Here is a 27,707-nt window from a genome sequence, read left to right as displayed (position 1 = left end):
AATAGAATAGAATAGAATAGAATAGAATAGAATATATAGTTTATTGTCATTGCACCTTGTACAATGAAATTAAATACCATCTTCAGTGCACATTATGACTATGAAAATAAACACAAACACACATCCTTCACATTCTATACATCGAATTAAAAAACCCCTAATATAGCATTAATATTGCACAAAATGGAGAATGGTACAGAATAGAAAATTAAAGTAGAGAAGCGAAAAAAGAGAAGAGAGAATAAAATACAGAAGAGAAGAGATTATCTCCACTTTGGTAATATTCCAGGAATTCAAAGTCACTTCACCTGAGCGCTCTTCCCTTAGGTGCAAAGCTGACTTCTGAAAAAGATCCTGCCCTAGAAAAATGAAGGCCCCCCTGCTTGACACATCACGCTCTGAAAGACTCCTCTGTGGTTCGAAAGGCCAGGGAGAAATTGCAGAGAAGCCGCACGGATCCATCCGTCCGAATGCACGGCTTCTTAAAAACAGGAAGGAAGTGATTTTGTGCAAGAAAAACCAGAGAAGAAAATTCTCTCTTAAAAGTCTCCAATGGGAAGCAGCTCAAGAGAAGTTCGAAAGTTATTATTTTTCTCACGCTTCCTCTTTCCTGGATTTCAGAAAATCTTATTTAAGGGCCCCCATCTTCGTCCTTTCACTGTTTCGCTGTCCCCTCCTTCCCTATTCTTCAGGCACAGGCAACTTAAAGAGAGGAAACGGTTGCAGCTTTCGATAAAATCTCCTGTCAGTCAAACTCAGCTCAGAGCCACACCTGTGTCTTTCCCTTAATTGCACTTGTCAGGTGAAGAAGGAGGGGGGGGGTATTTGCACCAAGAACCCCTAAATTTGTACCCTACTAGTAGGATTCTCAAGACAGAAGGTTTGTAAGGCAGGAAATTCTAGCGCGATCCTTTCCGTCATGTAGGGAAGGTTATCAGGTTGGATAGATCAGCGTCACAGAGCTGCCACTCAGAATACAGAATGCAGGTAGTCCTCGTCTTACAACTGACCGTTTAGTGACCGAAGTTACAACAGTGCTGAAAAAAGGGACTCGCGGCCATTTTCCACCCTTACGAACATTGCAGCATCTCTATCTGATCAAAATTCAGATTCTTGGCCGCTGGACAGCGGCAAGAAAAGCCGTAAACTTGGGCAGCCGCAGAACTCACTGTTAACCAGTGTTTCACTAAGCAACAGAAATTTTGGGTTCTATTGTAGTGTATAAGTCAAGGAATAACATGTACAGGAATCATAGCTGTAGAGATTAACAGAGTTGGAAGGGACTTCGAAGGTCTTCTAGTCCAGCCCCCTGCAGTCAACCATGCCAAAAAAAAATAATAATGTCCTACATAACCATAACATATTATTTATTCATGATTTATGCATTACATTCATTTGTTTCCCCGCCTCTCCCATCTTGCCCCAGGCAAGATTTGCACCGAGGCAGCGAAAAATATTTTGGTTGATTACCAGCCTTTGAAACTCCTCGCCACAAGAAGGAAGCCCCAACGAGTTGAAAAAAAACTGTTTCAGAAGCAGGTTGAAAGTGGGTGTGATCGGTTGGTTGTGAGAGTAAAAAGGATCCAGTAGATTCCAGCAACTCATGGGCGCCTCCACCCCAGCCTTGTCGTTTTTTATGTAGGGTTTTCACAGATCTTTCAGGAAACGGGACTTTCCTTGGTCGCTCGTGCGCGCCTTTGCGAGCCGGGTTGTGGCTTTGGCGTTCATGGCTTGTAGGTGGGAAGGGAAACATCACAATATCACAAGAGGCACGTTGAAGTTTGATCCTCCTTGCCCGGCGGCCGTCCTAGAAGAAATGCACACCCGTGTGTGATTCAGAATAACGGTGTTGGAAGGGACCTTGGAGGTCTTCTAGACCAACCCCATGCTCAGGCTATATATACGATAGATAAATAGATAGATAGATAGATAGATAGATAGATAGATATGGGTAGATAGATAGATAGATAGATAGATATAGATTAGATAGATAGATAGATAGATAGATAGATAGATAGATAGATAGATAGGAAGGATAAGGGACAGATGGATGGATGATAGATAGACAGATGATGGATGGATGGATGGATGGACGGATGGACTAGATGAATGGATGGATGGATGGACTAGATAGATAGATAGATAGATAGATAGATAGATAGATAGATAGATAGGAAGGATAAGGGACAGATGGATGGATGATAGATAGATGATGGATGGATGGATGGACGGATGGACTAGATGAATGGATGGATGGATGGACTAGATAGATAGATAGATAGATAGATAGATAGATAGATAGATAGATAGGAAGGATAAGGGACAGATGGATGGATGATAGATAGACAGATGATGGATGGATGGATGGATGGACAGATGGACTAGATGAATGGATGGATGGATGGACTAGATAGATAGATAGATAGATAGATAGATAGATAGATAGATAGATAGATAGGAAGGATAAGGGACAGATGGATGGATGATAGATAGACAGATGATGGATGGATGGATGGATGGATGGATGGACGGATGGACTAGATGAATGGATGGATGGATGGACTAGATAGATAGATAGATAGATAGATAGATAGATAGATAGATAGATAGATAGATAGATAGATAGATATAAATAGAGGGATAGATGATAGATAAATAGATAGACAACAGACAGACAGACAGAGTAAGGGACACATGGATGGATGATGGATGGATGGATGGACGGACAGACTAGATGAATGGATGGATGGATGGACTAGATAGATAGATAGATAGATAGATAGATAGATAGATAGATAGATATAGATAGATAGATAGAAATGTTAAACATAAAAATTCAATGTTTATATAAACAGTGTTGTCTGAGTACAGTTGGTTTTAAGAAGTAGTGATAATAATAATAATAATAATAATAATAATAATAATAATCACATAATAATAACAATAGTATTTGCTTATCCATTGCCATTTTAACTTTTTAAAGTGCATACTCTACACCCCTATAGATTGCTTACTGGGGCATCTGCATGATAAGAAAGGCTTGAAATAAATCCCCCGCATTTAGAAAACTGGCACGTTAAGGCAAAGCTCAGCTGGCATCCTGAGCTGCTACATCTCTAAAGTTGGGGGTTTTCAGAAAATGGATCCAAGCAGCGTTCTGCCAGTTCAGTTATAAAATGGACGTGACACCCCAGACACAAAGTTATCTTATTTCTTTGAGGGTTCCCCTGCTCGTAGTGTAGGGAGTCCTCGTTTAGTGACCGTTTGAAGTTACAACGGCACTGAAAGAAAGTTGACTAAGGACCATTGTTCACACGACAGTTGCAGCATCCCCGTCACCACCCAAGCCCAGCCTGGATCAATCAATCAATCAATCAAGCCTCACCTCTTTCCTCCTCGCTGGTTGTGGGCAATTGGCTTGGGGGTCCTGACTCTCTCGTGGGAACCCCAGGCTCTTCCAGGGACCCCCACAGCACGCCCACTCGGCGTTGCCGAAAACGCTGTCTTGGGGTGTCCTGGCCCTCTTCGTCCCCGGACCCCGAAGTTTCCGCCACCGGCATCCGAGAACTCAGACGGCAACGGCGGAAGTGGACTGGCGGGCTCTCCGGGAGGCTGGCGTGGCTGCTTGCTTTGCGGAGAAGAGACAGTGAGCTGGGCGTGTGGGGAACTTTTGGGGGAAATCAAGAACAATTTGACACGGCCTCTTCTCTCTATTAATATCTATCTTTTCTCTATTTATATCTATCTTCTCGCTATATCTATCTCTCTTTTCTCTATATCTATCTATCTCTTCTTTAGATCTATCCTCTATTTCTTCTCCTTCTATTTATATATCTATCTCTTCTCTCTATTAATATCTATCTTTTCTCTATTTATATCTTCTCTCTATATGTATATCTATCTCTTTCTCTTCTCTCTATATCTATCTATCTATCTATCTATCTCTTCTTTAGATCTATCATCTATCTCTTCTCTTTCTATTTATATATCTATCTCTTTTCTCTATATCTATCTCCTCTCTTTATATATCTATCTCTCCTCTCTATTTATAACTTCTCTCTATATCTTCTCTGTATCTATCTATCTTTCTCTTCTCTCTATTTATATCTCTATATCTATCTATCTCTTCTCTTTATATCTATCTCTTCTTATTTATATCTATTTATCTCTTCTCTCTATATCTACCTATGTATCTATCCTCTCTATTTATATATCTCTGTCTGTCTGCCAGTCTGCCTGTCTGTATAAAGTTAACACGGTGCTGAAAAAAGTGACTTACGGCCGTTCTTTTCACCCTTCCGATCTGTCCGGACCTCACCTCTACTATCGGGCCCATGTTCCTCGGGCCCTGCCAGGCTCTCGCTGCTGCTGCTGCCGGCTCCCTCTGCCATGGGACGCGGCTGCTCCCGTCGGAGTTTCATCAGTCTCCTAATCTTACCAGCAATCCAGTTACTCTTCCTAGCCCACGAGGGTAAGAGGAGACAGGGACAAATTATATATATATATATATATATATATATATATATATATATATATATATATATATATATATATATAATATAATATATATATATTTGGGTTTTCTCCTGTGGAAAATTGGAAGTATCTAGGCAACGTTTCGATGAAGTCTCATTATCTTCAGGCTTGTGTCTTCAGCTCTGTGCTTCTCAGAGCCGAAGACACAAGCCTGAAGATGATGAATGAGACTTCATCGAAATGTTGCCTAGATACTTCCAATTTTATACGGGAGAAAACCCAAATAACCAAAGATCCACATACAAATACCCACGAGAACCTCAGAAAGCACACACACACACACACACACACACACACACACACACACACATATATATTCTCTATCTTCTTATTTTCACCCTCTTCTTTCTCTTCTCTCTCTTTTTCTCCTTCTCTTCCTCCTCCAACCCCTCCTCCCCCACTCCTCTTTCTTCTTCTTCTCCTTCTTCCTCTTCCTCTTCTCCTCTGTTTCCTCTTTCTCACTCTTTCTTTCTCTCCCTTTCTTCTTCTCCTTCTTCTCATCTATCACTTCCTCATCTATCTCCTCCTCTTCTTCTCTTTCTCCTTCTCATCTCTCTCTTCCTCCTCTTTTCTCTCTCTCCTTCCTCTCCTTCCCAACTAGTGTTTCCATGCACCAGTTGCACAAGCCATTCAAAGGAGGCTGGTGATAGGGGTAGAAAGACTCCATAACCCATAACCGGAAACTGCCCTCCCCTTCTCTGCCAGTGCTGCCCTTAGTCCAGCCACTCAATTACCTGACCATCCATCACATTATATACCCACCCTGCTTTCTTATCCCTGTCAGGTCGAACGAGCGTGTGCCAAGTTCTGTGGGTCACACTTACTTGCCACGGGGCATGGCGGGTTCCAGCACCCGATATTGGTCCATGATTTTCTCGACCAGTTTTTGCTTCTCTCGACGTAATTCGCCTAATTTGTCTCTGTGGGAAAGAGAATGGGGTGGATTCCAGATTGGAAGGCTCTCTACAGAACTGTATGGTCAGAAGGGGCTTGGAAAGTCATCTAGTCTAACCCCCGTTGGTGCAGGGAATCTGCTTCGGTGGAGAAGGAGCTGAGAACTAAAGTTTGTACCGCAGTTGATGTTTCAACTGTTAGATATTGGACGAAAACTGCCTTATTGGGGGAAATACAGGTAGTGTCAACTCATAAGGTATTCCTAGGCCTGTTTTGGTAGTTGCCATTAAAAAAAAAAAAGGGTGGGGGGAGGAAGAACATCTGGAAGAGCAGTGCAGCAGTTTGGAAGCGAAAGTACATTCCAACTCTTATCTTTAAAAGATTGTAAATAAAATACCAGAGCTTTTGCCTGTGAAATAAATAAATAAATAAATATGAGTGTGTGTGTGTGTATGTGTGTGTGTGTGTGTGTGTGTGTGTGTGTATGTATATATGTTTATGTTTTCTGAGGTTCTCGCGGGTATTTATATGTGGATCTTTGGTTGTTCGGGTTTTCTCCCGCGTAAGATTCGAAGTATCTAGGCAACGTTTCGATGAAGTCTCATTCATCATCTTCAGGCTTCTGTCTCCGGCTCTGTGCTTCTCAGAGTGATGTGAGATTGCAGCTGCTTCTTCCTTTTAACTGCTAGTGGGGGTGGGACTTGATTGGGTGGGGGCTTGGCTGTGTTCTGATTGGGTGGGGGTGTGTTCTCATTGGTAGGGGGTTTGGCTGTGTTCTGATTGGTTGGGGGGTTAGCCGTGTTCTGATTGGTTGGAGGCATGTTCTGTTCAGGTGGGGGCTTTGTTGTGCTCAGGTTAGTCTTAGTTGCTGGGGGATTTGAGCTGGTGAGCTGTGATCCTGCTGTTTGGCTTCGAGTTTGTGGTCATGCTGCATCCCCCACTCCCCATGAAAAATATCATGGAGGGAACCAATGGTTGAATGGAGTTGCTGCGTTTTTTTGCTCGAGCCGCGGCCATTTTGGGCCAAACTCACTGGTACTGACGCTGCTCCTCCTGAAATTGCTCCCGTTTTTCCATGCTGCGCTCCAACAGCTGCCTGTTCTCCCTGCTCAGCAGCTGGATCTCCAGGAGAAGGTGCCGGTTCTCTTCCTCCTGCTTGCCCTTCAACTGGACCAGGAGCTGCAGAGAAGAATTGGAGTGGTCCCGTCACCGAAAGGACCATCGCCGAGGAACCTTGGATATCCAGGTGATTAGCAACAGCAACAGCAGTTAGGCTTATGATACGGCTTCACGATGCTTTCCAGCCCTTTTAAGCGGTTTACGGTCAGCCTCTTGCCCCCCCGCAACAATCTGGGTCCTCGTTTTACCCACCTTGGAAGGACAAAAGGCTGAGTCGGCCTTGAGCCAGTTGGTCAGGATTGAACTGCTGGCAGTGGGCAGAGTCAGCCTGAAATACTGCATTCTAACCATTGGGAGGGAGGGAGGGAGGGAGGGAGGAAGGAAGGAAGGAAGGAAGGAAGGAAGGAAGGAAGGAAGGAAGGAAGGAAGGAAGGAAGGAAGGAGAGAGAGTTGGAAGGGACCTTAGAGGTCCTTTAGTCCAACAGGGAGGGAGGGAGGGAAGGAAGGAAGGAAGGAAGGAAGGAAGGAAGGAAGGGAAGGAAGGAAGGAAGGAAGGAGAGTTGGAAGGGACCTTAGAGGTCCTTTAGTCCAACAGGGAGGGAGGGAGGAAGGAAGGAAGGAAGGAAGGAAGGAAGGAAGGAAGGAAGGAAGGAAGGAAGGAAGGAAGGAAGGAAGGAGAGTTGGAAGGGACCTTAGAGGTCCTTTAGCCCAACAGGGAGGGAGGGAGGGAGGGAGGGAGGGAAGGAAAGAAGGAAGGAAGGAAGGAAGGAAGGAAGGAAGGAAGGAAGGAAGGAAGGAAGGAAGGAAGGAAGGAAGGAAGGAAGGATAATAGCAAGAGCCCTTAGACTTATACACCGCTTCACAGTGCCTCACAACCCTCTCTAAGTGGTTTACAGAGGCAGCCTCTCGGCCCCCAACGATCCGGAGCCTTGTTTTACCAACCTCAGAAGGACGAAAGGCTGAGTCAACCTTAAGCTGGTCAGGATTGAATTGCTGGCAGTGGCAGAATTAGCCTGCAGTATTGCATTTGTGGAAGAAGGGAGGGAGGGAGGAAGCTGAAGAAGCTTCTTGGATGAGAAATGGAACCTCTTCAAAGAAAAACCAGAAAGTCCAGTTGCCTCTTGGGGTGGGGGGGAAGCACCTTTGGGAATTGGGACTTAACACCCATGCCACTAATTTAACAACTGCAGCGATTCACGTAACAACCTTGGCAAGAAAGATCATAAAATTGGGGGAGGGGGAACCTCACTTAACAAACTGTCTCGCTTAGCGGTGGGAATTTGGGGGTCGGTTGTGGTCTACCTGTATTGTGGTGGGAGGAAGGGATTGGCAACCGTTGCTAAATCCAGACCAACATTTTGCAAACCCTGATCTATTCTGCTCTCTCTCTCTCTCTCTCTCTCTCTCTCTCTCTCTCACACAACACACACACACCCCAAGTGGATCAGTCCAGGAAGGCAAGGCAAGGGGGGAAAACGCGGTGGGTTTACCTCGCACTGGGTGCTCAGGCGCCCCAAGGCCGTGTCCAGCTGCTGGTTCTGCTCTTTCAAGGCGGCGTTTTCCGCTTCCAGCTTTGCCTGTTCCAACTGCAGGCCGGTCAGCCGGTTCTGCGCTCCTTGGAGCTCACCCTGGAGGTCATCGTGGCCTCGTTCGCTCTGGGCCAAGGATTGTTGGATCCTGCAGTGTATTTGGAAAAGGGCCATCGTGTTACCAAAGGTGCCTTCCTGTCCTTGCTGCGGCTTCTATCTTCCAGCTTGAATGAATCTTAATGTATTAGATGGATGGATGGATGGATGGATGGATAGATAGATAGATAGATAGATAGATAGATAGATATAAAGATACATATAGGTATATAAAGAGATAGATAGATAGATAGATAGATAGATAGATAGATAGATAGATAGATAGATAGATAGATAGGGTCAATAGATACAGTAGATGATGGATGGATGGATGGATGGATGGATGGATGGATGGATGGATAGATAGATAGATATAAAGATACATATAGGTATATAAAGAGATAGATAGATAGATAGATGAGAGATAGGGGAGAGATAGATAGATAGATAGATAGATAGATAGATAGATATAGGTATATAAAGAGAGATAGATAGATAGATAGATAGATGAGAGATAGATAGATAGATAGATAGATAGATAGATAGATAGATAGATAGATAGATAGAGTTCTCTGCACTCTTTCTAGAGTCTCAATATCTTTTTTATAGTGTGGTGACCAAAACTGGATGCAGGACTCTAGGTGTGATCCTTCTCTTCATCAAACTAGTCATGCCCAGTTCCTGTAAGCATCAAACAGTTTAAAAATTGCTTGATACACCTGGTGTCCTCCGGACAAATTTCTCCAGCCTTACCGCTCATGTTCTTCTTTTAAGTTGGCGTATTGCTCAGCCAAATCCTGGTGCCGTCGCTCGGCTAGCTCGAGCCGTTCCTTCTGGGCCTGCAATGCCACCTCTTGTAGCTCCAGGCTGGACTTCTGCCCCAACAGTTGGTTGTGCCTGTAGGCAGAAGGGTTGGAGCTTCAGCAAAGAAATCATCCATCTTCTTTTAGTGACCCCATAAAATCCCTTGCCGGGTGGAGTCTGGGCGACTGAATGGAGCTGAGTGTTTACTGGCCGGAGGCCTTTCCTGTCTCCAATGCGGAGTTTTTCCCCCCAGCTAGATATATTTTCAGTGTGGCCAGAGAAAGAAATATATCTGCCCCTACCTAGGATCGAACTCACAGCCTCCTGATTGTGAGGCGAGAGCTCCACCTCTAGGCCACCTAAGCAATGGACAAGGGCATCGCCCGGCTGTGATTTCCCACAATTCCCTGCTGCAGCGGCACCTGCCCTCCAGTTCCCGCTGTTCCTTCTCCAGGCCGCGCAGCGCTGCCTTCAGGACGGCTTGCTCGCTTAACGTCCCCTCCAGCTCGTCCGCCTGCTGTCGGTGTAGCAGCATCAAACGATCGTGATCCAGCCGGAGCTGCTCGTAGCGTCTCCGCCATCCTTCCGCCTCCAGCCGGACCGTCTGAACTTCGGCTTCATGGCGTCCCGACCTCTGCTGGACTTCGGACAGCTGCCTTGTCAGGAGAGACCGCTGGGGACGTAGAAATGAAGGCAGGTCACAAAAGTCAAAGATTTAAGATGGAAGGTCAACAGTGCGGAACAAAAAAGTTGGCAGCAGCTCAGATGCAGGCGGTCCTTATTTTAGGAGCACAATTGGGACTGGAATTTCTGTCGCTAAGCAAGGCAGTTGTAAAGGGAGATGGACATGAATCTTTCTTTCTTTCTATCTCTCCAGCCATGTCTCACTCTCTAATCATGTCCATCCATCTATCCATCTATCCATCTTTCTCTCATCTCTCTCTCTCTCTTTCTTTCTTTCTCTCTATCTAATCATCTCTCTCCATCCATCTCTCTCTCTAATCATATCCATCCATCTATCCATCTATCTCACATATCTCTCTCTCTTTCTATCTAATCATCTCTCTCTCCATCCATCCCTCTCTCTAATCATATCCATCCATCTATCCACCTTTCTCTCATATCTATCTATCTATCTATCTATCTATCTATCTATCTATCTATCTATCTATCTATCTATCTATCTCTATCCATCCATATCTATCTGTTTATCTCTATCCATCCATATCTATCTGTCTGTCTGTCTGTCTATCGATCTATCTATCTATCTAATCATCTATTCCATCCATCTCTCTCTCTCTCATATCTCTTATCTAATCATATCCATCCATCTTTCTCTCTGTCATCTCTCTCCATCCATCCATCTATCTATCTATCTATCTATCTATCTATCTATCTATCTATCTATCTATCTATCTATCTATCTATCTATCTATAAAGCGTACAGGGCTCCCATCTTACCTCAAGGTGAGCTGAGTTTATTTATAAATAAACAAACACATTTAACATTTATGGATTAATTTGTAAAATCTACATGCTGCCCCATCTCACTGTTAGAACCACCTGGCTTAGCAGCAGAGATTCTGGTCCCACATATGTTCATAAGACAAGGACCACCTCGAATGTACTTACAAGTTTGCTAGGCGAGTCACACCCGATTTAACGGTCTTTTCCTGGCCCCAGTTTGTGAAGCAAAATACCAGTGCGGTCGTGAAGCGAATGGTGCGGTCGTTAAAATGAATCCGCCTCCTGTTGACTTTGCTCCTTAGAAGCTCACCTGCGAGGCGGGGTTTTGAGGCTGGGGTTTCCCGCTCTCTTCCTTGCCTTCTGCCCTTTGCCGCGTCAGGCCCGACAGCACCGTCTCGAGGCTGCTGGCCAGGGACTCCAGTTGGGTCAGGCGTCCGGTAAGCGCTGAATTCTCCTTGGGGAGGTGCAGTTCCTCGATCCGCCCGACGGGGGCGCTCTCTGGCTGGCCTTTGGAACTGTTCCTTGCCTGTGCTTGGCTGCCAAGGCAAGAGAGACAACAGAGAGAAAAGCCAGTTTTGGGGGGAGCATCACACACGCGCACACACACACACACACACACATTCTGGGGTTGGGGGGCAGCAACATAACGTCCCTCCCCCTGCAAAATTCAGAATTCAGAACTTGAGGGTGGGATTGGTCGCCCACCTGGGCTGAAGGTGGGACAGACTCCTTTTTGGTCCCTGCTTTGCCCAGCAATTTATTCGGGGTTCATCGAATGGGAGCGGTTTTGTTTATGGGCAACTTATAAATGTCTATAAATGCAGATCTGGGTTTGGGACGCAGGTTTCCCTTCCCTTCCCTGCCTTGTTCTCTCCTTCCGTCCCACTTTTTCTGATGTTACCCTCCCTCTTTTCCTTCCTTCCTTCCTTCCTTCCTTCCTTCCTTCCTTCCTTCCTTCCTTCCTTCCTTCCTTCCTTCTCAGCCTCCCTCCTCCCTTCTCTTCTTTCTTTCTTTCTTTCTTTCTTTCTTTCTTTCTTTCTTTCTTTCTTTCTTCCTTCCTTTCCTTCCTTCCTTCCTTCCTTCCTTCCTTCCTTCCTTCCTGTGCCCTCTGTGTGTCTCTTTCCCTTCCTTTCCTTTCCCCCTGTCTTTTCCTCTCTCCCTCCCTCCCTCCCTCCCTCCTTTCCTTCCTTCCTTTTCTCTCTCTGTCTCTTTCTCCCTTCCTTTCCTTTCCCTCTCTTTTCCTTCCTTCCTCCTCTTACCCTCCCTCCTTCCTCCTCTTATCTTTCCTTTCTTCCCTCTCTGACTGTTTCTTTCTTTTCCTTCCTTCCTTCCTTCCTTCCTTCCTTCCTTCCTTCCTTCCTTCCTTCCCTTCCCTTCCCTTCCCTTCCCTTCCTTCCCTTCCTTCCCCTGATATGGCTGCCCTTTTTATCTGCCAGAACCCCCCCAGCTGCTCACAAAATGACCCCGTCATCACCCTCAAGCCATAAAACCAGAACAAAAGCTCTCCCAGACCCATATATATCCCCGTAGGGTTTCCCTGGGCCGAGCCTCAGCCCCATCCCACCCCACATCCCCAGGGCCCTGGCAAAACCCCTCCTGCGCTGGGCCCTCCAGCCTGACCTGCTCTCCGTCTCTGGCTGAGGATTTTGCTGCTCCTTCGGTGGGTGGACTCGCAACTCAGCTGCATTGTCTTTGGAGGGCCCAGCCTTCTCTCTCGCCAGCTCCTGCAGCGCAATCAGACATCCCGTGAGCCAAAGACCTGGCCTACCATTTACCCATTCATTGCAGGGACTCCTCAGATTACCACAGTTCGTTCAGTGACCCTTCGAATGCACTGAAAACACAGGAGACTTATGACCGCTATTCACACTTAACGACCGTTTCAGCATCCCCGCAGCCACGCGATCGAAATTCAGATGCTTCTCAACTGACTCATATTTACAACGGTTGCCGTTTCCCCGCGATCCCCTTCTTTGACCTTCCATCAACGGGGCAAACCAGGTCCACTTAGCGGCCGCGTTGCTCCCTTAACAGCCTCGCTGATTCATCGAACAACCGTGGCAAGGAAGGGCCCAAATTTACTTGACGCCTCTCTCGCTTAGCCACAGAAATTGGGAGCCGAGTGGCGGTTGTAAACCGAGGACAACCTGCGGACCCCACTCACCTGCTCCAGCACGGTGATGGCTTTCTCCTTGTCCTCTAGTTGCTTCCTCAACTTCGCGTTCTCCTCTTCCAGCTCCCCGAGACTTTGGAGAACCTCTTGTAGGCTGCTGAGCTCGGCGGCCTGCCGGCGCGTTTCAGCCTCCAGGTGGGCCAGGTGGCGTCCCTGCTCAGCCAGCGCTTCCTCTTGCACCTGCGTTTGGGCCTTCAGCCGCCGGCTGTCCTTGTCCGCTTGCCTCCGGCCGCTCTCCGCTTCACTCAGCGCCTCTTCCAAAGCCCCTTTCTCGGCCTGCAGCTGAGCCGAGGTGACCCTGTGCCATTCCACGCTCCGTTGCAGGTTCTGGAGCGCCTGCTGAGCTTCGCCCAGCTCTTCCTCCTTTCCGTGGAGTTTCTGGGCGAGCTGGGCGCTTCGAAGACGTTCCTTCTGAAGACTTTGCTGCGCCCGTTTCGAGTCGACCTCAGCTTGGGTGGCTGCCTCTTGCAGAACCCGCGATCCGGCTTTTAACGTCTCCTTCTCTCGCTCCAGAGCCTGGATCTCTTCCACCAGGCGCGTCGACTCCGAGTGCCACCGCTCACATTCCTCCTGGGCTTCTCCGTACGCTCTTTGGATGCTCCTCAGCTTCTCCGCGAGACTCGACGTGTGTCTTGATTCGGCCTCCCGCGTCTGCTCAGACTGCCGCAGGCGAGCCTGAGCTCTGGACAAGGCAGCCTTCATTTCAGCTACGGAGGTCTCCGATTCCTGCTTTGGAGCCTGGCCTTCCTCCGTTTCGGTCTTTTGGTGTGCCAAAATCCTTGGTTTGTGTTCTTGAACAGCTGTGTTCCCGTCTTCTGCGTGGCTGGGCCGCCGTTCTGGCTAAGTGGGACACAAATCAATTGATGCGTTGCTTGAAAAAAATATGCATTTCCAAAAAAAAAAGAGGGCAGATTTGCAAAAAAGAAACGGGATTGGTCATTTGCATTCTTTTAGACATTCGTTGAGGCCCCTTGGAGGTTTATCTGTGTCCTCAGGGTCACCTGAGCCTATTCACAGAACACAGATAAACCTGAGCATCACCTGAGCCTTCTCCACACACATTTGCACTACTCCGGTGACCCCCAAGGACACAGATAAACCTCCAAGTGGCCTCAACGGCCCTCTAAAAGGATGCAAATAACCAGCAGTCTGCAAGGAGTATAAAACCTTCTATCCAGTCAGAGCTGAAGGAGCTTCTCCGATGAGAAGTGAAACGTCTTCCAAATAAAAACCACAAAATCCAGGTGCCTCCTGAAAAAAACACTTTGGGACACCTTCTCCCTGTATTTACCTTCAAGAAAAACCAGGGAAGGTCAAAATCTGAGGCGCTTCCTCAAATTACATCTCTGCTCTGGACTCAGGTTTCTCTTATCCATCTGCTGCTTTGAGTGTAGCTCCTCCTCCTGTTCTTCCAGGTTATTCTAACCACCCATAACGCCCAATCCCTTACGACAGGACCGGGTCCAACCGCTCTCTCTCTCTCTTCCATACCTGCCCGTCAAGGTTGGCGTCCTTCAGCTGTGCTTCCATACTCTTCAGTCCCGACGCAAGCTGCATCCTCCGCCGTTCCCCGTTCTCCTTCTCTAGGGCTGACAATCGGTCGGCCTCCTTCATCTCACAGTCCAGCAAAAGGGGCATTTCAGGGAATTCTGCAGCCAGGAGGGAGGGGGAAAAAAAACACATATTTTTTTTTCAAATTGCAAATGTGTTAGGGGAACAAAGGCCAGGTGATCTGGGAGAAAGGAACTGAACAACGGGGCAAGTAAAACTCACCATTTACATCCCAGCAAGAGTCTTCGGACCGCGATTCCCTGGGGGAATTCTTCAAAGTTTCTCGCAGCTGCTTCTTCAGGAGCAAATTGTCCGTCAAAAGTTCCTCCGATTGGTAAGAACACTGCTCCAGTTCCTGAGGAATTGAAATTTTAACCGCAAATATTGACTCCACCGTTCCCTGTTTTCCCCCTCTGATTCTCGGCCTCATCTTGTTTGCTCTGAACCGGACTCAAAGGTGGAGAACAGATTTGCCAAGTGTGTGGAGGACTTGAGAAATTCCAAGATTTGGCCTCCATGCGTTTTCCAATCCAGGACAAACAAACAGAAAAAACAAAACTTGGCAACAATACAAGGGGCTGCTTCAAAGAATCTATTCACTCCTGTCAATTTAATTCGTGTTTTTTTTTTTAAAGGAGAATTGTAGTACAAGGTGAGACAATCACACCTGAAACCTGTATATGCAGCAAACTGGACTGTAAATTCCATTAAACCCAACAGTTTGTTTGCTAGTCAATTTCACAGCCTCAGCTAGTCAATAATTGTCTTGAATCAAACAATGCATATGTGATTTAGGCCTACGTATATAGTGGCATTTTTAAACTAATTTACTATATGTTTTAGATAGGTTTTAGAATAGGTTTTTAATTGTTATTATTTTAATTATTTTAATATTTAAATACTCTGTAGTGTGATTGTGATGTGGTGTTTGGGACACTGTGCTGGAGTAGCTTTCAAATTTCATTGTATTTGTAGAATGCAGTGACAATAAAGGTGTTCGATTCTATTCTGTTCTATTCTATTCTATTCCTTATTTTATTCTATTTCTATTCTATTTTATTCTATTCTATTCCTTATTTTATTCAATTCACATTCTATTCTATTCTATTCCTTATTCTATTCTATTCTATTCTTTTTCTATTCTATTCTATTCTATTCCCTATTCTATTCTATTCTATTCTATTCTATTCTATTCTATTCTATTCCTTACTTTATTCTATTCCTATTCTATTCTATTCCTTATTTTATTCTATTCTATTCCTTATTTTATTCTATTCCTTATTCTATTCTATTCTATTCTATTCTATTCTATTCTATTCTATTCTATTCTATTCTATTCTATTCTATTCTATTTCTTATTCTATTCCTTATTCTATTCTATTCTCCGTTTTCCAACTATGTCTCAACCAACAGGTCTCCTTCTCCCCCATACCCTAAAAGTTGTCCAAATTCCAAGCTTGCCCTCCTTAACTGAGTTTCCGAAGTACGAAAGGGGACGGAGAAGTGCTGGGAACGAAAGAAAATAAAAGAGCGTAGAAGGAACCCCCTTGTTTTTCCACCGTACCTCTTGGATCTGATTCAAGTGGTTCTGCAGGCGCAGGTTTTCTTTCTCGGCTTGGCTCAGGCGCTGCCCTCGGGCGTAAGCGGCCTCTAGTTCTTCCTCCATCAAGGCTTTTGCCTCCAACAGGGCCTTGGAGAAGTCGCGTTCCTCCTGAATGAGAATCAAAAAGGATTTCTTTAAGCCCCAAAGGCCCAGGTCTCCGCTCTCTTCCGGAAGATTCTGTGAGGGCAAACTTGCGATAACCATAATAACCAAGACACAAAAAAAGAATAAAGTTTCTTTAATGCCTACAACTTGGCCCCAATGTCCAATTATCCTTGGCTGGAAATCAAACTCTTGAAGAAAACAGTTTACAAAGGGAGTAAATGCAGTCCGCACTCAAAGTAAAGTTAATTCAAAATAAAAAAAACAAAACAAACAGAAACCACACTGAAGGAATTACTACGGCAGGCAAGGATGATTAATTGCAGACTTCTACCAGATAAGCCAAAACACAGATAAGTTCCAGCAAGATTAAAACGTTCTTTGCTTCCAGCACTGGGCCATGCGCAGTTTGTCCTTTTAAACAGTCCTCACAGCTGCAGCTCATGAAGGGAATCAGGGCCCCTTCCTCCCCCATAGACCACACCATTCATTTTTCTCCCTTATCCTCTCCTCCCTGCGTGTCCTAGGATGAAGAGGGGATGGGCCTGGGTCTTCTTCTGACTGCCCAGTCGGCCTGTGCCCTTCCCCAGCTTCCTCCACAACCTCCGGAGCCACACTTCCCCTCCCTGTCGGCTGTTCCTCCTCTCCCTTGGAGTCAGACCCACCTTGAGCTGCGCCCGACATCGTTCCAAGGCTGGTATCCTTTCCCGCAGGGCCGTCAGCTCCGACTGAAGCCTCTCTGCACAGAATGCCTTCTCTCTCAAGGCGTCCAATTCGTCCTGGTATAGCCTGGCTTGGCGCGCCTCGCTTGCCAACGTGCGGTTCTGGGTAAAGAAAGAGCAAACTAGAGATGACATCATCCCAATGATGTCATTCTTGCCAGTGATGTCAAGACACACCCCGTCATTCCAATATCGTCTTGGTTGTTTGCCAATTCCCGCCCCCGTCTTTTTCTCGATCCCACCAGATAGTTAAACGGGTCCTTGAAGATACAGTTGGTCCTCGAACGACGGCCACAATTGGGCCCAGAGTCTCCATTGTTCAGCAAGGCTGTTGTTAAGGGAGCACTGCCCTGTTTTGTGACCTTTCTTGCTGCAGGGAAGGGAATCACAGCAGTTCAGTTGGTCACACCCAGTCATTAAGCGAATCCGGCTTCCCCATTTGCATTGCTTATCCGAAGGTAGCAAATAAGGGATCATGTGACCCCCTGGGACGCTATGGCTGTCATAAACATGAGCCAAGTGCCTGCATTTTGGCCACATGACCACGGGGATGCTCCAACCATCGTGAAAAATGGTCCCAAGTCACATTTTTCAGTACTATTGTAACTTCAAACAGTCACTAAACAGGATTCCAGCGGTTACCCTTTTTTAAATCATGAGCCTCGAGCCAAACTTCTAAAACTTCAAAAGGATTTATTCGGAGTTAACATGCCGGCACTACCTGGGTGTAGCCGACTCTGAGACACATCATTCACTGTCACCCTTGACCCTGGTTTTCCCCTCCACCCCCTGGGTATATCATAATTCATATTCTCCAATGGGACACCTCCATAGCCCAGAGTCATCAATCATGCTCTCCCATTAGATATTTGCAGGGCAGAAACTTCAGTCGCCTAGTTACTATCTTTGAACAACTATGTATGGAATGCGCTTTCAATTTTCAAGCTGCCACACTGCTCTTCCCCCTCCCTTTCTGTTGGCAACTCTTAAAAGACCAGAGAAATATTGTATGAGTTGCCAGAATGGTTATAAGTTGAGGACTATCTATAATAATTAGCCTTCCAAGATTGTCCAGAGAGGAGACACAGCCAGATGGACTAATTCTACTTTGTTGATAAGTCTGAAAGTACCAAATCTCTCCCCGCACCTCACCAATCTCTTCCGAGCCTCGTTCTCCACCCGTTACACAGCTGAGGGTTCGGCTGCCCCTTATCCAATTTTCCCCTTTGCTTTGAGCCTTCTTCATCCCCCAAGGTCATTCCTACAGACCATCGCAGGCCTCTCCTCGACTTCCAAACCACCCCTTAAAATTCCAGGTTTCTAAAGTCAGGCCAACGAAGCCGGTGATGGTGAGGTTTTGCTTATAGAGAAAAGCACCTCCTGTTGAGTCTTTCGCAGTTGTTGCTCCAAATTCCTGGATTCCTCTTGCTGGTCCAGCAGCTCCTCCACCTTCCGCTCCCTGAAACAAGAGACTGGAAGGTCAGAGGTTCGAGGAAGGGGATGATGGGCACCTGAGAGACTCAAAAAAGGAGAGAAAGGAAGAAGGGAGGGAAGGAATTGGTGCGGGAAAGGAAAGGAGAGGGGAGGGAGGGAGGGAGGAAGGAAGGAAGGACGGACGGGAGGAAGCAAGGGAATTTGTGTGAGAAAGGGGAAGGAGGAAGGGAGGGAGGGAGGGAGGAAGGGAGGAAGGAAGGGAATTTGAGAAAGGCAGAGAGGAAAGAAGGAAGGGAATTTGTGTTAGAAAGAGGAAGGAAGGAAGGAAGGAAGGAAGGAAGGAAGGAAGGAAGGAAGGAAGGAAGGAAGGAAGGAAGGAAGGGAATTTGAGAAAAGCAGAGAGAAAAGAAGGAAGGGAATTTGTGTTAGAAAGATGAAGGAAGAGGGTAAGGGAGGGAGGGTGGAAGAAAGGAAGGGAATTTGTGAGAAAGGAAGGGAAGAAGGAAGAGAGGGAAGAAGGAAGGGAATTTGTGTAAGAAAGAGGAAGGAAGGAAGGAAGGAAGGAAGGAAGGAAGGAAGGAAGGAAGGAAGGAAGGAAGGAAGGAAGGAAGGAATGGAATTTGAGAAAGGCAGAGAGGAAAGAAGGAAGGGAATTTGTGTTAGAAAGAGGAAGGAAGAGGGGGAGGGAGGGGGAGGGAGGGTGGAAGAAAGGAAGGGAATTTGTGAGAAAGGAAGGGAAGAAGGAAGAGAGGGAAGAAGGAAGGGAATTTGTGTAAGAAAGAGGAAGGAAGGAAGGAAGGAAGGAAGGAAGGAAGGAAGGAAGGAAGGAAGGAAGGAAGGAAGGAAGGAAGGAAGGAAGGAAGGAATGGAATTTGAGAAAGGCAGAGAGGAAAGAAGGAAGGGAATTTGTGTTAGAAAGAGGAAGGAAGGAAGGAAGGAAGGAAGGAAGGAAGGAAGGAAGGAAGGAAGGAAGGAAGGAAGGAAGGAAGGAGGAATTTGAGAAAAGCAGAGAGAAAAGAAGGAAGGGAATTTGTGTTAGAAAGATGAAGGAAGAGGGTAAGGGAGGGAGGGTGGAAGAAAGGAAGGGAATTTGTGAGAAAGGAAGGGAAGAAGGAAGAGAGGGAAGAAGGAAGGAATTTGTGTAAGAAAGAGGAAGGAAGGAAGGAAGGAAGGAAGGAAGGAAGGAAGGAAGGAAGGAAGGAAGGAAGGAAGGAAGGAAGGAAGGAAGGAAGGAATGGAATTTGAGAAAGGCAGAGAGGAAAGAAGGAAGGGAATTTGTGTTAGAAAGAGGAAGGAAGAGGGGGAGGGAGGGGGAGGGAGGGTGGAAGAAAGGAAGGGAATTTGTGAGAAAGGAAGGGAAGAAGGAAGGAAGGAAGGAAGGAAGGAAGGAAGGAAGGAAGGAAGAAGGAAGGAAGGAAGGAATGGAATTTGAGAAAGGCAAATTCCATTCCTTCCTCCACACCCTCAGAGCATCTCCAGTCCCCACCTCAGCCGCACAACTCACAGCTCGCCTTGTAGACGCCGCACATGGGCCTGACGTTCGGCAAGCTGAACCCCAAGGTGGGGCTGGTTGGTCTCCAACTGGGCCACCAGGGGGGGTCCCTGTTTCTGCTGCAGCTCCCACAATTGCTGTGCAGGAAGGAAGAATGATTTTTTTAAAAAAAAAAAACCTGAGGTTGAAGGTGCAGAGAGGGTCACCCCCCCCCCGCCCTCGGAAGCCTCCCGAAAGGACTACGATGAATGATGAGAATAATTCTCAGACAGCTAGCCCTTGGCTTCCAACAGCTCATATAGTGACCGTTCCATGTTACAACAGCACTGAAAAAAGTCCTTCCCCTTCCCTCCCTCCTCTTTTCCTTTCCTTTCTTCTATCTTCCTTTCCTTTTCATTCCCTTCTCTTCCTTTCCCTTTCTTTCATCTCCTCTTTCCCTTCCTCCTTTCCTTTCTTCTTATCTTCCTTCCCTTTTCTTTCTCTTCCCTTCTCTCTCCCTTCATTTCCTTTCCCTTCCCTTCTTTCCCTTCCTTTCATCTTCCCTTTCCCTTCCTCCTTTCCTTTCCTTTCTCTTATCTTCCTTTGCTTTTTTCTATCTTCCTTTGCTTTCATCTTCCCTTTCCCTTCCTCCTTTCCTTTCCCTTCCTTTCTCTTCCTTTCCTTTCCTTTTCCTTTTTCCTTCCCCCTTTCCTTTCCTTTCTTTTACCTTCCTTTCTTTTTCTATCTTCCTTTCCTTTCCTTCCCTTCCTTTTCCTTCCTTTCTTTTCTCTTCCCCTCTCTCTTCCTTCCTTTCCTTTCCTTTCCTTTCTTTTCCCTTCCTTCCCTCTTCTTTCCCTTCCTTTCCTTTCCTCTTCCCTTTTCCTTCCTCTTTTCCTTTCCTTTCCTCTTTCTCCCTTCCCTTCCTTTTCTTCTATCTTCCTTTCCTTTCCCTCCCCTCCTCTCCCTTCGACAATAGTGGCAAGAAAGTTTTTAAAAAATCATGCCTGTCTTGCTCAAATAACTCCCTTGCTTAGGAATGGTAATTCTTATCCAATTGTGGCATAAGTCAAGGACTACCTGTAAGACAGAGCTGTCTTCTTCGTGGTTATGTTCCTGGCTTGGTCTACCTCGCAAGGCTGGTGTTGGCTGTACCAAAGCTAGGACTTGATCTAATCCCTGCCCAGGTGGATCTGGTGGTGTGAAGTTCTCCCTTGTGGGGAGAAAATGGGGGAGGCACGTGTCTCTCTCACCTCCAATCCTGCATCTCTCTCAGCGACCAGCTTTTGAACTCGGGACCCCAGATCCCACAGGAGCTGTTGCATGCTGGGTGGGTCCATCTCACTCCACTGCAGCCCCAGGACATTTTCCGGTTCCTGGCTGACCTGAAAGAAAAAGCGAGTAGTTTTTACTCCTCAGAAACCACTTATTTGCTGTTCGTTTTATTTATTTATTTTATTTTTTTATTTTAATTTGTCAATTGCTTACAATATAATAGGTATAAGTAAAAACATAGTTATGAATACATGGGTACATATAAGAAAAATAAAAAGAGACAATAGGACAAGGACGGTATAAGTATAAACATAGTTATGAATACATGGATGCGTATAAGAAAAATAAAAGAAACAATAGGACAGGGACAGGAGGCACATTGGTGCGCTTATGCACGCCCCCTACAGACCTCTTAGGAAAGGGGTGAGGTCAATAGTAGACAGTCTAAGGTTAAATTTTGGGGGGTTTGAAGTTTGTTAATGTTAAGGGATGCAATGGTTCAGTGGCTAAGATGCTGAGCTTGTCAATCATGAAGGACGGCAGTTCGGCGGTTCGAATCCCCAGCTACTACTAAGATAAAGATCCTCTGGCACATCCGTGCTAGTCATTCCCGGCTCCAGGGGGCGGTGCTCATCTCAGTTTCCAACCAGAAGAGTCAGCGCTGTCCGAAGACGTCTCCATGGTCACGTGGCCGGCAGGACTAAACGCCGAAGGCGCACAGAATGTGGTGACCTTCCCCACCAAAATGGTCCCTATTTTTCTACTTGCATTTTTTTTTAACGTGTTTTCGAACTGCTCAGTTTGCAGGAGCTGGGATAAGTAATGGGAGTAAACATTTAGGAGTAGCCAAAACTTTTCACTTCTCGCTTCGGAGATGGAAATATTTACATTTCTTAATTGTCTCGTTGTTTACCTCTTTGATAGCAGAAGCCAAAGCAGCTTGGACACCAATGTCCAGCGACTGGATGCGGCCAATGAACACGTCTCGCTGTTCACACTGTTGGAAGTCCAAAGGGAAAAGTCAATATCTCTCTCTTTTTAACAAAAAAAAATATTAACCACGAATCTACTGATCTAGAAGCAAAATGCATGAAGAACCTTATTTAATAAATTATCTAGGAATCGGGACTTGGGTAGGAGAAAGTGCTTATGTTTTATTGCAGGGAAGTAAGTTTAGAACAAGTCTAGCCCAAATTGTCTGTTGTGAAATATAATATTACTGGTTGATTTCTTTTCCTTTCAGTGATTTTTCTTTTTTCTTTTTAAAATTTTATTGGTTTTTAAAAACAAACAGAAACAAACAAAACATAAAAACATCAAGCTATTTTCCATAGGTGTACATACAGTGTGCCGGTTGGTTTACAAATTGTTTTGTGCTTCCATTTCGTATTCTTCAATTACAATTACATTGCAGATAATCTCATATTTTCAATCAAAACTTTTAATACCTTATTATTAATCAATCATTTGACTATACTTTTATTCATTCATGTTTTACAAGATAATCATAATTTACTTAGATTATTTCATATTATCATCCCAAATCTATCCTAAAATCATTTTGTAGATATAATAAGAAAGAAGTACATCTTTATATATATATTATTTATTATTTTAAGGTGGATTTGCTTAATGACTGATGATTCACTTAACAACTGCAGTGAGCCACTTAACAACCAGGGCAAAAAAGAAAAAGATTGCAAAACCAGGAGCGACTCAGCCACAGCAGTGTGAGGAGGAGGAGGAGAAGAAGGAGAAGAAGAGGAGGAGGAGGAGGAAGAGAAGAAGAAGAGGAGGAGGAGAAAAAGGAAGAAGAGGAGCAAGAGGAGGAGGAAGAGGCCAATGAGGAGGAGGAAGGAGGAGGAGGAGGAGGAGGAGGAGGAGAAGAAGAAGAAGAAGAAGAAGAAGAAGAAGAAGAAGAAGAAGAAGAAGAAGAAGAAGAAGAAGAAGAAGAAGAAGATTCTTCCAAATCACAATGCATCAGTGCTATTGACATTCTTACTCGAAGAGTCAACAGTCTGGGAAAATCACTCTACACATGCCCGGGAAACACACGCAGCAAGGAGAACCACCCAGCACCGCAAACCAATGACAGATCTCATCATCCCTTGCTAGATTCCCACAACCTACCTGAACGGCACTTCCTAGCAAAAGCTGCATCAATTTCTTCATCTCCTGAACGGCCTGCGCTGAATGGGAAGATGAAGATTAAAACCCTGGTTGCAAATAATTTCTCTTTTCTCCAGATTGCTATTTCTCCCTTAGCAAAATGGGTTCCTAGCCCATATTTTAATGAAGAGAAGGCCTCTGGGGGTTGTGGGGGGGACAGGACAAGAAGCAACGGATGGAAACTAATCAAGGAGAGAAGCAACCTGGAACTAAGGAGGAATTTCCTCCCCTAAGCCAGGGGTTGGACTAGAAGACCTCCAAGGTCCCTTCCAACTCTGTTAGATTTGGAAGCAGCTCTCTAGACTGGCAGCCATAAAACCAGGCTGAGGGATGTGGGTTGTGAGTTTTTCAAGAAAGCAAACCCAAAGTCTATTTATCTAACTATCTATCCCAGCCTAAATTCCTTCTCAGAGTTCCCCAGCTACCGTTACCTGTGAAGGGCTCTCTGACCATAACATGGAGGTTTGGAGGTGGGGAAAGGATCACCTGGTGGAGCTCGTCCTGGGATAAGAAAAACAGAAAGAAAAGGAAAAATACAGGCAATCCTTTTTTTTATTTTATATTTACAAGCCCATCTTTCATTTAAACAGTGTGTCAACTGGGTACATATATCTTGTGCTAGATCATTTTGTTTTACTCTTGAGAGATGCAGTTAGAGACTTATTATTTATGGGGGTGGATTTGTTGGAGCCCTGACTCTCCATCAAATATTTTCATCCTGATCTGGTTGAAAAAAAGAAAGTTTATGCTTGCAGAGATCCTTCCAGCTGTGGCGCCAGATCCTAAGATTCAACTCACCCTGTAGAAATTCTGCAGCCTTTGGAGGACTATTTGAAGCGTCTGCAACCTCTCTTCCTCCCTGTTGTCACCTCTCCAAGGAGATGGAGGGCCGCTAGGAATTAAGTCACTAGAGAAGGCACAGTGGAGAATTAAAGACGGGTGGACTTCAACTCCCAGAATCCCCCAGCCAACATGCTTTGAGGTGGATGGACTTCAACTCCCAGAATCCCCCAGCCAACATGCTTTGAGGTGGATGGACTTCAACTCCCAGGATCCTCCAGCTAGCATGCTTTGAGATGGATGGACTTCAACTCCCAGAATCCCCCAGCCAACATGCCACAAATTCAGTGAAGTCATTTGTGTTCTTCCCTTTTAAATGGAAGAAGAAAAAAGTCTGCGAATTGCTCTCTAAATCGCTCAAAATCTGTGCATCGCCCCTCTTGAACTAAGCTATTTTTTTTAATACTGTGCATAATAAATAAGACAACTCCCCAATTTTGCAGAAAACACACTCTTTCTGCAAATGTATTTGTTTAGTTAAAAGACAACAACGAACTGGATGCATGGCAGGCAGCCGGTCTCCAAAGATGCTTTTTTAATTTTAATTTTTATTTAATAAAACACATTTATTTTTCATCCCAGCAGCTCCGTACCCCTCATCGTCTTTACAAGTGGGGAAAATTCTGGTTTCGTTTGGTCTTTTAAAAGAAAATTGTGGGTCTCTTTCAATTATGGGTTTGGGTTTTTTTTGTTAAACCATGGAAATTCCTCACAAGGGACATAACTGGTTGAGAATTCTGAGCCATCTATAGTTGCCCCGATACTGCTGGAAACTACGAAGATTCAACCATACTATTAGAGCAAGATTTGTTGTGTTGTGTTGCATCTTAAGCCGGCAAAAAACCCTGACTCACATCATTTGCATGATTCGGTGCAGGAAGTCTCCATTCACCAGTTTTCGGAAATATTCGTTCGCCTCTTCCTCTCCCTGGGGAAGTTGGTTGGGGCTCCTGCCCACCAGATCTTCAAACGTCTGCATCTGTTCAGCCAAGACAAGGATGATCCCAAATGTCAGCCTGGGCTTGGCGGTTTGCTTTACGACCTCTTCGCAGAACATTGTGGCCGTAAGTGGAAGACGACTTGTGATCAGTTCCTGAGTTTGCCCATTCAACACATCATCAAACCCACAACTGTTTTTGTTTTAATTTTTATTGAACAAAAATGAAACATTTAAAAACAACGAACGTGGCGAAATCATCCTGACACACCTAATTGTCTTACATGGCTATTTCATATGGTAAATATATAATATATACATCAATATCAACAATTCTTAATTAATCCTAATCTATCATTTGGACATCCTTATCTTATTTTAATTTCCATTCTGAGTCCTTCCTTTTTCCCCAACCAGTGGTAAAACTTTTCCTATACTTTATGGCATTCAGATTCATCTTTAGTTTTTAATTCCTGCGTTAATTTATCCATTTCTGCACATGTCCATATCTTTTTAATTATCTCTTATTTCATCTGGAATTTCCTTACATTTCCATTTTTGAGCATAGACTAGTCTTGCAGCCGTAACCACGTGTATTATTAGGTACATCATATCTTTATTATATCTCTCTATATTAATTCCCAATAAGAAGAATTCCGGTTTATATTCGAAACTCTCAGCTGTTTAAACCACCTGGGAGGGGAGTGAATATAGTCAACAATGTTTAAAAGGATCTAAGTTTTCCTTTATTATATTATATCATTTTATATTATATTATTTTATTTTAATTCATTTATTTTATTTTTTTTATTTTATATTATATTTGACATTTAATTTCATTGTACTAAACTAAACTAACCTAAATATTTTATTTTATATTTCTTTATTTTATTACTAGCTCGATACCCGGGCATCGCTACAAAACGATGTGGTCGAGCATAGTTTTTGGGGAGGAAAATAAGGGGGGGGGGAAATTCTGCCTCTGCCTACCAGCATCCATCAGTATTCATCTGGCTAGCGTCCCGTCAGTGTGTCAGAGAGTTGAGGGCTGTTTGGAAACTGAAACAGTATTTGCTGTGTGAGCAAGGAGACAGCAAGGAGCCTGGGCGTGGCTTAGCTCAACTGTTCTGTACTAAAGTTGCTCGGTGCTCTGAAACTGCAACTCCTCTCCTCTGCTTGTGTTTTGCATTTGGAAGAGATTTCTTTCCAGGTGGGGAGGGGGAGTAGAACTCCTGAGCATCAGTGTGTGTGAATAATAATAATAATATAGGAAATACTAATGCTCTGATGGTCATTTGTAAAAATCCTTTCTTAGTGAGCCCCTAGAAGCCAAGAGGAACATACATGTCACACTTCAAGTGTGTAGGCTTTACAATTGTGGAGATTTTGTGATGATGCATGAATGGTATTTTGCTTTTATATATATAGATTATTTTATTATTTTATATTTTATTTTATTATTTTATATTTTATTTTATTATTATTTTATATTTTATTTTATTATTATTTTATATTTTATTTTATTATATTTTCTTTCATTTTATTGCATTTCATTATTCTTATTTCTTTCCTTTTATTTTTTATATTTCATTTCATTATTTTTCTTTTCTTATTTTACTTTTATTGCCTTATCATCTCCTCCTAAGGTCTGTTTTGCAGATGGGTCTTTTTAGATGACCTCACTAAGAATATTAGGTCAACACAGGGTAGTCTCCAACATACAACCTTAGTTTAGAAGGCCATCAACCGAGTTCAGGCGGAAGGGTTTAGAAGATCAATGTCTCTTCACCTCTGTCAACTTGGAGAATGGGTGGACTTCAACTCCCAGAATTCCCCGGCCATCTTGACAGATCCTGGGAGTTGGAAGTCCACCTATCTTCAATCAGGCTGGCTGGGGAATTCTGGGAGTTGAAGTCCACCCATTCTTCAAGTTGACAAGATGGAGAGAAAGTTAGTTAGATGAAGTCCTACCAAGATCTCTCTCTCTCTCTCGACTTCTCTGGACAGCCTACCACAAGTCCAACCCGCCCTGAACACTTCCTCCACCTCCCCAACACCCACCCACCCCCGCCAACCAAGGCTCACCCAGGTGACCAAGGGCCCGGATACGAATTCCTCCATCGCTTCAAGCTCATCTTCATCCATGCTGTGGCTTGACGTGATGTCGTCTTCTCCATCCAAGGCTCCTTGGAGGCCTTAGGTATGCCTGCGTTCTTGCACGACGTGCACCGTTGGGGTGTTTTAGGACTTCCTTCCGTAATGCTTTTTGTTTTTGGGTGGTGGGTATGAGTAAGGAGGAAGCTGGATTGCTTCAAAGCTTTAAATTACACCCTTCATGGTTCTGCCTTTCCCAATGCGGTAGACAGGAAGTCCTCAAAATGAAACCTAAGCCTGTTGAAACTTCTGCATGACTCCTATATTTTTATTTTTATGAGCGATGGCATCAAAGAGAATTTGCGGAGGCCGGGCTGCAACTTTCTTGCTGGAAAATGACACAAATTGCGGTCACGACCCACACGAGAACCTCCTCGGGAAGTTTTCCCGTCACCTCCTCAAACAGTGTCATCACAACTGCGGCCTCTTGTTTTGTCAGGGTGTTTTATTGATTTAGTTTGGCTTTCCACCGCAAACAGGGCCTGTTTGCAAATTCGAGCAATTTCTCTGCACTTCACTCTGCCTGAAATAAACCCTAGAATTGAACTAGGATGTGAGTGCAATTTGAAACATCCAGTTTTGGTCACCATACTAGAAAAAAAAAACGTTGGGACTCTAGAAAGGGTGCAGAGAAGAGCAACCAGGATGATGAGGGGACTGGAGGCTAAAACATACGATGACCAGTTGCAGGAATTGGGTCTGGCTAGTCTAGGGAAGGACCAGGGGAGACAGGAGAGCAGTCTTCCAATATTTGAGGAAGGGGCCAAGCTATTTTCCAAAGCACCAAAAGGCCAGACAAGGAATAATGGATGGAAACTGATCCAAGGAGAGATT

At 44.9% G+C, this 27,707-nt stretch overlaps 1 protein-coding gene across 2 annotated transcripts; it reads right to left on the bottom strand.

Annotated features, from left to right (window-relative positions):
* Positions 1 to 1,350: 1,350 nt before the first annotated feature.
* Positions 1,351 to 27,497, bottom strand: CCDC88B (coiled-coil and HOOK domain protein 88B). Of its 2 annotated transcripts, XM_087913783.1 has the most exons (24): positions 26,805 to 27,497; positions 24,637 to 24,761; positions 23,741 to 23,849; positions 23,374 to 23,443; positions 22,904 to 22,962; positions 21,687 to 21,770; positions 20,752 to 20,883; positions 19,535 to 19,659; positions 17,974 to 18,055; positions 16,540 to 16,698; positions 15,734 to 15,880; positions 14,392 to 14,524; positions 14,110 to 14,267; positions 12,610 to 13,458; positions 12,066 to 12,169; positions 10,756 to 10,981; positions 9,401 to 9,651; positions 8,928 to 9,071; positions 8,040 to 8,226; positions 6,464 to 6,609; positions 5,361 to 5,456; positions 4,319 to 4,458; positions 3,386 to 3,628; positions 1,351 to 1,807 (listed from the first exon to the last, which is right to left on the bottom strand). In XM_087913783.1, the coding sequence occupies exons 1-24, from the start codon at positions 26,862 to 26,864 to the stop codon at positions 1,761 to 1,763; spliced, it is 3,876 nt and encodes a 1,291-aa protein (XP_087769909.1). In that variant the 5' UTR covers positions 26,865 to 27,497; the 3' UTR covers positions 1,351 to 1,760. The 2 variants fall into 2 exon arrangements, with proteins under 2 accessions (XP_087769909.1, XP_087769908.1); XM_087913782.1 differs by lacking the exons at positions 1,351 to 1,807; positions 23,374 to 23,443; positions 23,741 to 23,849; positions 24,637 to 24,761; positions 26,805 to 27,497 and having other exon boundaries at positions 3,438 to 3,624; positions 22,904 to 23,002.
* Positions 27,498 to 27,707: the final 210 nt, after the last annotated feature.

Source organism: Pseudonaja textilis, chromosome 16, assembly GCF_049901715.1.
Source record: "Pseudonaja textilis isolate UNSWEBS1 chromosome 16, rPseTex1.2, whole genome shotgun sequence".
NCBI lineage: Eukaryota > Metazoa > Chordata > Lepidosauria > Squamata > Elapidae > Pseudonaja > Pseudonaja textilis.
Note: the sequence above shows the minus strand (reverse complement) of the source record. Positions and strands in the feature narration are given on the sequence as shown.

Bases quoted from the DNA above. Each gene is read 5' to 3' on its own strand.
- CCDC88B (XM_087913783.1), bottom strand. From the start codon at position 26,864: ATGGATGAAGATGAGCTTGAAGCGATGGAGGAATTCGTATCCGGGCCC. The intron at 12,170-12,609 runs GTGAGTGGGGTC...ATTGCGCTGCAG, and splicing joins CCATCACCGTGCTGGAGCAG to GAGCTGGCGAGAGAGAAGGC. The intron at 9,652-10,755 runs GTGAGCTTCTAA...CTACGTCCCCAG, and splicing joins CTCAAAACCCCGCCTCGCAG to CGGTCTCTCCTGACAAGGCA.